The sequence below is a fragment of the Lissotriton helveticus genome, chromosome 1_2, assembly GCF_964261635.1.
Source record: "Lissotriton helveticus chromosome 1_2, aLisHel1.1, whole genome shotgun sequence".
Lineage (NCBI taxonomy): Eukaryota > Metazoa > Chordata > Amphibia > Caudata > Salamandridae > Lissotriton > Lissotriton helveticus.
In genome coordinates this window covers 251,592,589-251,606,142 of record NC_136058.1, presented here as the reverse complement: position 1 = coordinate 251,606,142, position 13,554 = coordinate 251,592,589, and the positions used below count along the sequence as shown (strand labels likewise).

Here is a 13,554-nt window from a genome sequence, read left to right as displayed (position 1 = left end):
CGGATCGATATCTCTTGTTGGTGCTATCTGCCCAGGATTTGGCCAACAATGCGGCAGGGTCCTCCGAAAGTCCCGGGACTTGCCATCGTTGCCTGTAACCCGCCAGGCCATCAGACACATGTTGCCTGTGGAGAGGAGGTGGTGAGGATCCCCTTGGGGATTCTTGAGGAGATCTGGAACGCGGGGTAGAGGGATTGGAAAATCCCAGGAAAGTTCCATCAGAGCTGGAAACCAGGCTTGCGATTTCCAAATCGGGGTGATAACCACCAGATCCGCCTGCTGTCTCCTCATCTGGGTTGACACTCTCATGATCATCGCAAAGGGGGGAAACGCATAACCCCTCTCCTTGCCCCAGTCCTGCAGAAATGCATCTGTCGCCGCTGCTTCCGGGTCCGGACGCCAACTGAAGTAGCGTTCCAGCTGGGTGTCCAGTCGTGAGGCAAAAAGGTCCACTGAAAACGGACCCCACCTGTCCCTGACCGCCTCGAACACGTCTGGGCGAAGTTGCCATAGGCTGGTGTCCCTCCAGTGACGAGACCACCAATCCGCCACTCGGTTGTCGGAGCCAGGAAGATGTTCCGCCAGCAGGGAAATCTCGTTGGATAGGCAGTACTCCCATAGGGTCCGGGCCAGGTCGGACAAAGCCCTGGACCTGGTACCTCCCAGATGATTGATGTAGCGCACTGCCGCCACATTGTCCATCTTCAAGATGACACAGCACTGAATCTTGTCTTTCGTCCAACATCTCACTGCAAAAGAACCTGCCATTAACTCCAGGCAGTTGATATGAAGGCCTTTTTCTGCAGATGACCAGACTCCGCCTGTAGAGACATCGCCGCAGCGTGCCCCCATCCCAGGCCGCTGGCGTCGGATTCTATTACTAAGTCCGGTTTCGAACCGAAGATGGCCCGCCCGTTCCAAGCGTCCATGTGTTCGATCCACCATCGAAGCTCCGTTCTCGCCTCTTCCGTGAGGGGAACGACCTGTGAGTAGGTCAGACCTTTGCGAAGATGCATGGCCTTGAGGCGTTGAAGGGCCCGGTAATGAAGGGGCCCCGGAAAGATCGCCTGAATGGAAGACGACAAGAGACCGACCACCCTGGCCAGGTGTCGTAATAGGATCGTCGGACGCGCTAGAGTACGTCTCAACTCGTGCCTGATCTTGGACAATTTCCGTGAAGGCCGTGACAAAGTGGCTTCCACTGAGTCTATCAGAAAACCCAGGAACTGCATTCGTCGTGCCGGGAAGAGATCCGACTTGACCTGGTTGACTATGAACACCAACGATTCCAAAAGGCTGACCGCTCTTTGAAGGTGAGCCAACAACGTTCGGGGACACTGACTCAGGAGGAGCATATCGTCCAGATATATTATAAGACGAATGCCCTCCGTGTGCAGTCGCTCCACTACCGGTTTGAGCACCTTGGTAAAGCACCACGGAGCGGACGATAGTCCAAAAGGGAGGGAGACAAACTCGTAAGTCCGCTGACCCCACTGAAACTGAAGAAAACGCCTGTGGGGAGCGAAGATGGGAATCGTGAGATAGGCGTCTTTCAGGTCCAAACGGACCATCCAGTTCCCCTCCTGAAGGAGATCTCTCAGGAGATGGATCCCCTCCATCTTGAAATGGCGGTAGATGAGCCAGCCATTGAATTCCTTGAGATTTATCACCGGGCGATGGCCCCCATCCTGTTTCACTACAAGAAAAAGGTTGCTGATGAAACCCCTCGGGTGCAACTACGTTTGTACAATGGCTCCTTTCAGGAGAAGGTCCGCGACCTCCTTGTCTATCAGAGCGACTTGGTCGGGCGTGAAGCCGATGGGTCTGGGACGAACGGGCTGATTGGGGAGTCCCGAGTATTCTATGTGAAACCCTTCGACGGTCTGTAAGACCCAAATGTCTGAGGTAAGTGAAGACCATGGCTGAAGAAAAAATCTGAGTCTGCCCCCAACTTTCAGACCCCTCACATTCTGGAGTCTCACCTCTGTTATTGTGGTAGCCGCCGTCACCTCTTCCTCTTCCACCTCTGCGGCGGGGATAGCCTCTGGTCTGGTAGAAGTTCCCGAACTTGTCGGGGTCTTGGTATTGACCTCTATGGGAATCACCTTGTTTGAAGGAACCTCTAGTATAAGGTCTGCCAGACGAGCGCCCCCTTCCTCGGCTGGCTGCCCCAAAAACACGAGGGGTGAAGATCCGTTTCACTGATGTCTGTGCCTTGTCGAGGGATTTAAATGTGTTTACGAATTTACCCAGTTCCTTGACGAACAGGTCTCCAAAGAGGTTCCCCTCCGCCATCGGACCTGCTTCCGATGTAGCCAGTTCCCCCAACTTCGGATCTATCTTAATGAGGATAGATCTCCTCCTTTCTGTAGAGAAGGCTACATTTGCATTCCCCAGAAAAATGATCGGCCTCTGCGCCCAACCGGAAAGGGTCTCCGGGGAAATCAGGGATCCCGAGGCTTTGGCATCCTCAGCCATGTCCAAGATTTTCGCCAACGGCCCTGCCGTGTCTAATAGCTTATCCTGGCAGGCCCTCCAAGAACGGTCTATGCCCTTTTTGGGGTCTTTCACAAATTTGGTGAGGAAGGTGGACATCTTGGGGTCAATTTCCGGGGTAACCGTAACTTTACCCTCCAAGGAGGGGCACGGGCCCTCGGCCCGAAGGCAGCTACGCACCTCCTGGTCTAGGGGCTTACGCAGCCTTGCCGCCATGTAAGCTGCCACTTTGGGAGCGGGAACCCAGTGTGAAGAGCGTGGGTGGAGCAGCTCGTCCGGGTTGAGCATGTCCGAACTGGGGTCGGAACTAGACAATTGGGTGGGTTGGGAGGGGCTTTGCCACGAATGGTCTGGATCCCCATCTCCATCCGAGGTTTGGGGAGACTCGTCCGGGTCGATTGTGGCCGCATCATCTTGATCTCCCCTCAAATCCGCAGTCTGAACCTTCTTTGAGGTCGAAGGGGTATCCGTGGTCTTAGCTTCTAAAAAGGCCTTTTTCAAACGCGAAAATGCATCAGAGTCCACCCCCGCATCCGAAGAACGCTTCCTCTTGGGTTCTGTGGTACTCGGCGATACTTGGCTCGAAGGAATAGGATCCTTTTGTCCCGAAAGGGCTGGTCCCTACCCCAGGGGTTGGCACTGCGCTTGCAGTTGGTCAAGTTTCTGTTCTAGGGGTGCCACCACCCTCGTCACTGCTTTCAACAGGGAGGAATCCATTATCTGACAGAAGTGGTCATCCACCGGTAAGTAAATGACCTGCTGCTCTTCCTCCTCCTCGTAATATTCTGCATATTCCATTATGCCTCCACAGCAAGGCTTTAAGCTACTCAGGGGTTAATTATGGGACAAGGCCCAGAGATATGCATCCTCCCACCGCAGCGAGGTCAGGTTAATAAGATACTGGGACCCAGCAGCCTCTGTTATGAGGCAAGAAGAAAGCCTGCCTGGGCCGGTCCCAAAATCAAACCAAATACCGTACCCGCGCGACGCGGGTGTTCAGGCTCCAGGCAGGGGCTCTGATTATTGTATTTTTAGCTGTAGCGCTGCCAATTATACCCGCCGGTCTTCCCCCGTGATACCCGAGACCTCTGAGCCGCTTGTCCGACGTACAACGAAGCGCACTCAACGACTCGCGCCTCACGGGGGGTCAAGCTCCTCAGAGCGGCAGCACCGTACGCGCGGTCCCCTAGCGGCGGGAGGCCGGCCGCGCACAGAGCCCAAGGAAACACTACCGCGTAAGTGACGGATATCGCCCCCGCGGCAAAACACACGCAGTCACCTCAAATAAAACCGTAACGCGGTAGACTGCGCATTTTAACCAATAACATTACACATCAAAATTCAGTCAGAAATGCATAGAAAACAAAGGCACTCATCTGTCTGCTGCTGGAGCAGCGAAGAAAGAGAAGGATAGAGTGCCAACACAGGAAGATATGAGGAGTCCTGGCACGGGATTGGACAGTTACTGATGGGACGTTTTTTGTTTCCATTTTCCCTGGTGTTCATGGGAAATGGAGTTTGTTTATAATGTTTACACTTTTAAAGGCTGCTGCAGTACAATAAATGGAGAAAATGACAGCCTAATCAGAAGCCTCCGCTCCTGACATAGAATCATAAATCGATCAAAATAAATTCAAAATAAAGTTCAAATTAGTCTGGCCTACCTGCGCATGTTTGGTAGGAAATTCCTCATCACTTGTTTATGAATGCAATCTCTCTTTGATGCTTCAAATATACTTGATTTCTGTCTGCCAGTATCTCCCTGCTCTCGCATTAACAGCATTTGTGAATTGTGAATAGTACTGTTTGTTGTACAGGAACCTTTCTTACTCCTAAGTTTTCTTTTCTATAGGAATAGTTTTAAAATATATCTAATCTATTTAGCCTTATCTTGCATCCTCTGTTTAATCACCCTGCTAAGAAAGCCCCTATTATACCTTGCTAATACATACATTTTCTGTTTGTCATTTTAACTCTTCCATCTAAGGATTCTATGTCACAATATTCACCAGAAAATATTGAAATACAATAATAAATGCAGCCTATTTAAAACACAATAATACCACAACAAAATATCAGAACATGCATTTAAATATACATGGCAAAACCAAAGAGAGAAAAAATATTGTCAATCAAATATCTAAATATCAACATAAAAAATATTAGCATAACAAATATTGATATAGAACACAATTGATTAAAAGACACAAATAAATCTGAAACCATTAATTACAAACATTTCTGCATCAAGGTTAAAATTCCAACTTTAAAACATATATTAACTAAAACATAAATACCCTTACAACACAAGTTAAAAGCAATACATAAAAAATAATAAGCACACAGCTATTACATTTACACATAAAACATAAATAAGCATGATTATAACATTTGTATGAAATGATCTAAAAATATAATGTATATTCTATAAAGTAAATAAAATATTACATAAAGAATTTACTATTAAGAATAAAACATAATACCCTAAACCTTCAAAGTGTTATACATTACTAGCAATAAAGCATACTACTAAATGAACAAGCTATATGTTATTAAACGGAGGGAACTTCTCACAGTTCTGTTGCTGTGGAAAAATAAAGCAGGGGATTTCTTCAAAGTAGATAATTTAAAGGCGGATCCCAATAAATGCAAAATCTTTTTTTTTTTAAATCCCAAAACAATATATCATTTTGGGCATGGTATACTTTTTCTGAGTCAATACAATTTATAAGTAAAAGCATTCATAAAAATGTGTGATTCAGCATTACTACCCTCATTCTAAACCATAGCATACATCCATGGAAATGACCAAATTAAATTGCCAGGAGGGTATGGAGTCCAGGCATATGTAGATTGGGAAACAATTGTTTTGGAGCACTCAGAAAAATTGTGAAACAGGCCCTGGAAATATTCATAAATGATGTATAGACAGATGTTAGTATTTATGGACCAGTGGGCTTAATCAGTATCTCCATGCTTTTAGGCTGCTGTGCTTGAGGCAATGATGAAATTAGTTAGTAGATTGTCTTTCTCTTGAATTAAAGTAGGTATGTTGTCACCAGTCCATACAACAACATTTTGAATGTGTAGGGAGAACTCAAATCATATCCTTATAAGCTACATGACTCGTACAGGGAACTGCTAGCAGCTTGGAGCTGTTGAATGTAATGTTAGAATACATTGTGTATGTTGTTTTTCTGCCACAACAGGGACATGGCTGGATTACAACTGAGAGTGAAGTATGGTGATGCTAGTGGTTAATTCCTCAGAAAATGTAAGAATCAATTCAATTCACTAACAACTTGACAAATTGCAGATTCAGTGATGAGTGTATAGCTTTCAAGCCTGCCAGACAAGGCATATTTATAATGATTTTTCATTCCTACTATTTCTCGCAGTGAAGGAGACATTATTGATACAAACTTGAAATCACAGATTTCTGTGTACAAGCTTCCAAGGTGGACAAAGAAGGTCCTGTCCTTCATCTTAAAACCATTGGTAAGCTATTAGATTTGTTTGACTGTATACATGAGTCGAGATTTTTGACTAGTAACAAACTTAAATTGATTTAGAATGATATTTCTTATAAAATGATCCAGAACAGATCTCATGTTGGGTTGGATATAGGGCACAAACAATCCCTAAATTAATTGGCCACATCATCATTTGTTCACCTTTTACCATGAGACCCCTAGTCCAAACACCATCAATCTATGCCATGCAGAACTGACTGAGGTTAACCTATAAGTAAATTCAGCACTGACAAATTTAGGGGCATATTATCAAGGGCTTAATCGCCGCTTTAGCGGCACATTTTGCCTCTAATGCGGCGAAAATGCTATCACCCTATTAACAATACCGCGCTAACATGCGTTAGCACATGTTAGCAGTCGTTTCAGTGACGCTACGCATCTCAGCAATATACATCGCTAATGAGATGCAAAGTAGGTGTTCCGTCTGGAAACATCATGGAAAAGGTGGCGAACTGAACATTGTAATATTAACAATGCGGCCCCGCAACCTCTTAACGATGTAAAAAGTCACTATAAGCGCACTTTTGGCCAGATTCTAACACCTCCTAAAATCCTGACTTGGCCATCCGCTGAATGGGAGGTGGATCATCAGGCTAAGTCCACCATGCCGTATCTGCAAGGATTTCCTGATTTCCGTAGTTATATTGCTGGATTTCCAGCAATATCCCCCAAAAACGCCACTATCGCTGGATTTTTTTATCACCCTGGTGATAAGCGTTGTTAATAACGCGCTAACCGGGCGATAAAATCCAGTGATAGTCTGCGATAAATACAACTGCGCTAGACACGGTTAGCGATATTTATCGGCATCTGTAGATAATATGCCCCGAAATTCCTTTGATTATGACCACTTTTCAAAAAGGTATGCAGCTAATGATTCAGGAAGTTCCATAAGGTCAATTTAAGTGTTGGCTTCAGATGCCACAATGGTGTACCTCTGAACCTAAAGAATAAAGGGGCAAACTTCACTCTCAGATTCATGTACCATTTCAACAATTCAAGAAAGCTTTAGCTCAGCTATTACCACAAAAGAAATAGCTTTTACTATGCCAAAAAAAAGTAGTTATAAAGGGCCAGATTTAGAGTTTGGCAGAGAGGGTACTCCGTCACAACTGCAGTTGAAACCTTCTAACCGCTCCCCTCATTTACAGGCCGGTGGACCTAAAGTGTATCAGAGACAAAGCTTAATCTGGCTCCATCACTGAAATAATCATCCAGTAGACAGAGGGACTAAAGACCCTCAGAAGTTTTCATATAACACCATCTGCCTTCCATTATAATGGGGTTTAAGGTTTTGTTGACTGTCATGTGTGTTTCTTATTGTACTTGCGTAATATGAAATCTGTTGTTTACTCTCTACCCATAAGCAAGCCCATTTAGCTGAAACACATAGGGTGTTTGTCTGACCTTTAATAAATTAATTGCACTACGATCGCAACCTCAGAGTGCACATTGTCTGTTAACACAAAAGATTTGATGATGACATATATATCGGTATACATGTGTGTATGTATATATATTTTTGACAGATATATTTTCGGTTTTTATATATAAATGTGTAAAAAGATATGTTTATTTGCTTTTGAATATATATAAAAAATGCTGTTCAACAGATTTCCACCGAATTACAAAAAGAGCTCTATCTGGACCAAGATCTAGTTTTCTGCCAAATTTGGTGTAATTCCGGTCAGCAGTTCGGGCTGGAGTCATGTCTAAATTCCCTAAGGGATATTGCATGGGGAAAACTTGTTTTGAGACCCCTCCTTTTTTGGCAGCTCCCACTTCACGAATCAGCCCAAAACTTTATACACAGCAGATAAATTGACTGGCACACTAGCTTTGAAAATTATGTAGATTCATCAAATGGAGCCAAAGTTATTAGCAATACATGTTTTCCCCATAGAAACTAGGTCCTAACTATAACTACCCACTGGCGAACGCCATTAGATAATGCGTATATGTGTATACCCTGTAATTGTCACTTAGATGCTGATGCAGCCTGTAACAGGAAGGTGTTCAAGTATAACGGGCCCAGGAGTGCCTAATATATTGCTATTGTTGAAGAGACATTGAGGCATATTATCAAGAACGGCGTTAAAACTATCGCCGGTTTAGCGGCAGAAAACTGCTGCTAAAGCGGCGATAATGGGCTTGATAATATGCCCTGGAGAATTCCAATAGAAGCCCATGCTCACACCAGAACATATCTGTATCGTTTTGGCCACTATAGGTGTGGCAGGGTATACTCAGACATGAGTCCCTTTCTCACTGCTCCATCAGGATTCAAGCAAGCCGGGCCGAAGAGGCTGAAATGCCAGAAACCGGTCCCCGGTAGCTTGTCTCCTTTCTGGTGAAGAATTGGCTTGGTAGTTTGGTCTGCCCTGTTCCCATGATGCACTGGGCCAGGGACAGACTAATTTGCATATAGCCAGGTTCTGAGCTGGGATGGGGCAGTGAGATAAATAACGGTGATGGATCAAGCCCTGATCTTTGGACTGGGTAAGAGTGGTCTGCTTAATTCAGACACTCTGTTCATCACCACCCCCTTTTCTGTATCGTTTTGGCCACTATAGGTGTGGCAGGGTATACTCAGACATGAGTCCCTTTCTCACTGCTCCATCAGGATTCAAGCAAGCCGGGCCGAAGAGGCTGAAATGCCAGAAACCGGTCCCCGGTAGCTTGTCTCCTTTCTGGTGAAGAATTGGCTTGGTAGTTTGGTCTGCCCTGTTCCCATGATGCACTGGGCCAGGTACAGACTAATTTGCATATAGCCAGGTTCTGAGCTGGGATGGGGCAGTGAGATAAATAACGGTGATGGATCAAGCCCTGATCTTTGGACTGGGTAAGAGTGGTCTGCTTAATTCAGACACTCTGTTCATCACCACCCCCTTTTCTGTATCGTTTTGGCCACTATAGGTGTGGCAGGGTATACTCAGACATGAGTCCCTTTCTCACTGCTCCATCAGGATTCAAGCAAGCCGGGCCGAAGAGGCTGAAATGCCAGAAACCGGTCCCCGGTAGCTTGTCTCCTTTCTGGTGAAGAATTGGCTTGGTAGTTTGGTCTGCCCTGTTCCCATGATGCACTGGGCCAGGGACAGACTAATTTGCATATAGCCAGGTTCTGAGCTGGGATGGGGCAGTGAGATAAATAACGGTGATGGATCAAGCCCTGATCTTTGGACTGGGTAAGAGTGGTCTGCTTAATTCAGACACTCTGTTCATCACCACCCCCTTTTCTGTATCACACCAGAACATGGACTTCTATTTGAATTCTCAAGGGCATATTATCAAGCCCAATATCGCCGCTTTAGCTGCAGTTTTCTGACACTAAACCGGCGATAATTTTTCACGCCGTTCTTGATAATATGCCCAATTATGCGTTACACGGGAGAAAATGTTTAGAACTTTGTTGGGTGCAATAATTGACTCTGTGTAAACAATTATGGACTCTAAGGGCCATATGTATCAATGTCAGGTTTTGCGATTCTCAAATAGCGAATCTTTGAGAATCGCTATTTGAGAATCGCAAAACGCTATGTATGTAGGATTTGCAATAAATGTTGTGAATCCTACATATTCCTTAATTGCAAATTGCAAATTGCAATTCGCAATTAAGGACTACCTTCCCATTCATTCCTATGGGCCTAGAGGCCCATAGGAATGAATGGGACATTCCTATGGGCCTAGAGGCCCATAGGAATGAATGGGAAGACATTCTCATTTTGCGATTCTCAATTAGAGAATCGCAAATTGAGAATGCAATTTCAAGTGTGCCAGGGTGTCAAAAGGACACCCTGTTGCACACCTGAAATGAGCATGGGTGCACATGTGGCGCACATACATGCCCTAAGGGCATGTGTCTGTACCACATGCCACTCTGAAAAATGCAAAAATGTGCATTTCTTTAATGAAATCACGAATTACCACCAACCTGTAGTTGATGGTAATTTGCGATTCCTTATGCCATATACGCACAACTTGGGTGCCTCATACATTCCATTTAAGGAATCGCCGCAAAATAAGGAATCGCACATTTTGCGATTCCTTATTTTGCAAGGCTGTTTTTCTTTTATACATACCATTAAGCCTAATTGCGATCTCAAACGCCGAAATTCTGTGAATTTAGGTGTTTGCAATCGCAATTTTGAATGATACATATGGCCCTAAATCCCAGAATGTCTGTTAGTGAAATCCATAAACAGCCAGCAAAGACGGACTCATTAATTTGAACTTTGCCACGTTGAGAAAAATGGTTAGTCAAAACTTGTCAGTGGTTTTTGATGAGTGCTAATAAAAACAGCTTTACATTTCATGGGAGTGCGACATTAATTCTTTGGATGCACTACATTTGTTGGGGTGAAGGTCTGCCTCAAATATCGTCAGCACAAGCAGATAGAACACACTGCGGCGGGACTACTTTGCATCTGGATTTGAATTTTGGCAGCTGCGCCCGGCATGCTGAGGAACGCAAAGAGATATTAATCAGTAGAGAATTATGTGCAATACTAATCATTGCGATGTGTACTTACATTGGGAGACGACGACTGCCTGGAAGGCATGGAATCTCAGTACGCTATTCAATTAACCATGGTAAGGATATGTTTCCAGCAGTGAGGGGGTATATCCTGTAATTGTCACTCAGATGTCGATGTGGCCCGTAAGGAAGGCTTTCTAGTTTAACGGGCTTAGGAATGCCTAATATGTTGCTAATGTTGAAGAGGCATTATATCTTATACAGGAGAAAATGTTTAGAACTTTGTTGGGCTCAATAAGTGACTCAGTGTAAATAATTATAGACTGTAACACCCATAAGGCCTCTTTGTGAAATCCATAAATAGTCAGCAAAGGACGACTCATCAGTTTGAACATTGCCACTTTGAGAAAGAGGATTAGTCGAAACGCATCAGTGGCTTTTGATGAGTGCAAATACAAAACAGCTGTACAATTTCTTGGAAGTGCTACTTTAATTACTTGCATGTATTACATTTGTTGGGGTGATGGTTTACCTAAAAAATGTCAGCACCAGCAGTTAAAGGGCACTTCTGTGAGCCCACTGTCTATCTGGATATATATATCATTCTTTGAAGTGACATTATTGAGGTGGAAATTTGAGTGCCAATGTAAAATTTTAAACTAAAAGAAAAATACTGAAATTGATCAGCAATAGTAATTTCTAACCCTGGGTAATAAACTCTGCTGCACTAGCGGCAGTTGTGGAGATTTGGCAACTAAGCTATGCAATTTAGTTATCTACTGTACCCACAAACCTTTGGTAAATCAACTTTACCTTTACATGCTAAAAAAAGCATATAACCAATTCACAGAAGTAAACTTTGAAAAATATAAGGCAATGAAAGAGGTGATGATTTTGGGGTCACCCCTTCCCTAGGGGAAGGGCAAGCCGATTCCTTGAACACAAAGAGCATATCATGCTGAACGATTCAGTGGTGGTCCCATCCTCCTAGGACCGCCCCAAGTAAAGTTATGGGCCAAAAATACAATGCCAACCAAAGGCCCAGCAAAGCATTATGGGATGAGATTCTAGAGTTTAGTGAATATTATAGTATTAGCTCTCAGCTGAGCCCAGAGCCTCTCCCTTGTGGAGTGTTTTGATATTGGATACTATAATATTCACTGCACTCTAGAATATTGTCCCATAATGCTTTGCAGGGCCTTTGGTTGGGTTTGTATTTTTGCCCATACCTGTGCTTGGGGTGGTCCTAGGAGGATGGGACCACCGCCAAATCATTTCAGCTTGATGTGCTCTTTGTGTTCAAGGCATCTGCTTGGTCCTCTCCCTAGGTTAGGAAGGACCCCAAAATCCTCATGTCTCTCACTGCTAGCTATTTTTCAGTTTTTACTTTTGTGAGATGACTATATGCATTTTAGCAAGTAAACATAGACTTATTTATTGTTTAACTACAAAATTATTGGTATGGAAAAGCCTTATTGAACTTAGAGGAGTATAAATATTTTTAAAAGGAGCAACCAACTATTCCTGTAATATAATTTATTTCCAAAGTACATAAGAGCATGGATAAGCCACCAGGCAGGCCTATTATAGCAGCATGCGATGGGCCACTTGAAAACATGTCGATATACATTGACTATTTTTTACAGGAGAATGTAAAAAACTTGAAATCCTATGTGCAGGATACTAGTGACTTTCTTTGCAAGATTAAAAACATACACTGGCAAGCTGGATATTTACTGATAGCTTTGGATGTGTCCTCACTATATAGATGTATTAGGAATCATGATGGCATCAGGGCAGTAGAATATTTCCTGGCAAATAGACCGTTGAAATATGCTCAGTACAACAAAATGTTGATTAATATGTTGATGTTCTGCCTAGAAAAAGTCTGTTTCTGTATAAAAATCAAATGTATCAGCAAATACAGGGGGTGGCTATGCGGGCCAGCTTCTCCCCCAGTTATGCATGTGTGTTCATGGGCAGGTGGGAGGAGCTGGTCCTCAAGAAACAATTTGAGCATATTTATAATGAAAAAGTAATATCTTGGTTGAGATTTATTGACAACTTATTCATTGTATGGCAGGGCACTGAGCAAAGTGTGAATGAATTAATTGCCCAGATCAATAATAATGATGTCAATCTGAATTTTAATGAGAGATTATCACTGGAAAACCAACGATAATCTCTCGAAGTTTGGAGTTACCTTGATGATAGGGGTTCACAAATTTAGCCATGATATCCACCTTCCATAGGGTATCATGGCTAAGTCAGGAAAATAGCAGGTGTAAAAAAAGCAGTGCTAACCGCGGTTAGCACTGCTTTTTTTATCACTAACCGGGTTAGCGAAATCCTTGATAATAGGAGAAATGTCGCTTAACAACATTTCTCCTATTATTTTTCTCTGGAACGCCCCCTTTGCATCTCATTAGAGATGCAAGGGGAAGCGTAGAGAAAAAGGGTGCTAACATGCGAATTTGTGTGTTAGCACCCTGTTGCTGATAGGGAGATAATTTTATCTCCGCTTTCTTGGCTTTTAAAGCCAAAAAAGCGGAGATAAATCCCTTGATAATATGCCCCTAGATTAATTATGTCATACGCGAGACAGGAGAAACAACTGAGGGTCATCATAAGACGTAATTGGCCTATAGTGCTGGAGGATCCAGTAATAGGAGGTTTCCTTCCAAAGAAACCTGCCATTACATACAGAAAAACAGCATCAATGGGCAACACATAGGTTAAGAGTATCCCAGAGGACCAGGATGCAGGGATGTGGCTCACAGCTAGAAAGGTTTTTTTTCAAGTGCTCTAACTGTAAAGCCTGTCAGTATGGCATGAATAAGACAACATATCAGACAGCTTTTAACAATCGAGCACATGAGATCAATCAACATTTGACTTGTAAAACTAATTATGCAGTATATATTCTTGAGTGCAGTTGCAATCTCCAATATGTTGGTAGTGCCAAGTTGGCTGCACATAAGAGGATTTTGCAGCACACCAGGGCCATTGTTAATAACAATTCCAGCTACCCTGTTGCAAGACACTTTAAGG

General features: G+C 43.8%; 1 protein-coding gene across 2 annotated transcripts in view; it reads left to right on the top strand.

Moving 5' to 3' along the window:
• The window catches only part of LOC144800537 (vitamin D3 hydroxylase-associated protein-like), a 306,080-nt gene that overhangs the window by 177,416 nt on the left and 115,110 nt on the right, over positions 1-13,554 (top strand). For both annotated transcript variants that reach the window (XM_078671688.1, XM_078671687.1), the window contains exon 10: positions 5,895-5,994. In XM_078671688.1, coding sequence (XP_078527814.1) covers positions 5,895-5,994 — 100 coding nt within the window. The remainder of the gene's footprint in view (positions 1-5,894; positions 5,995-13,554) is intronic.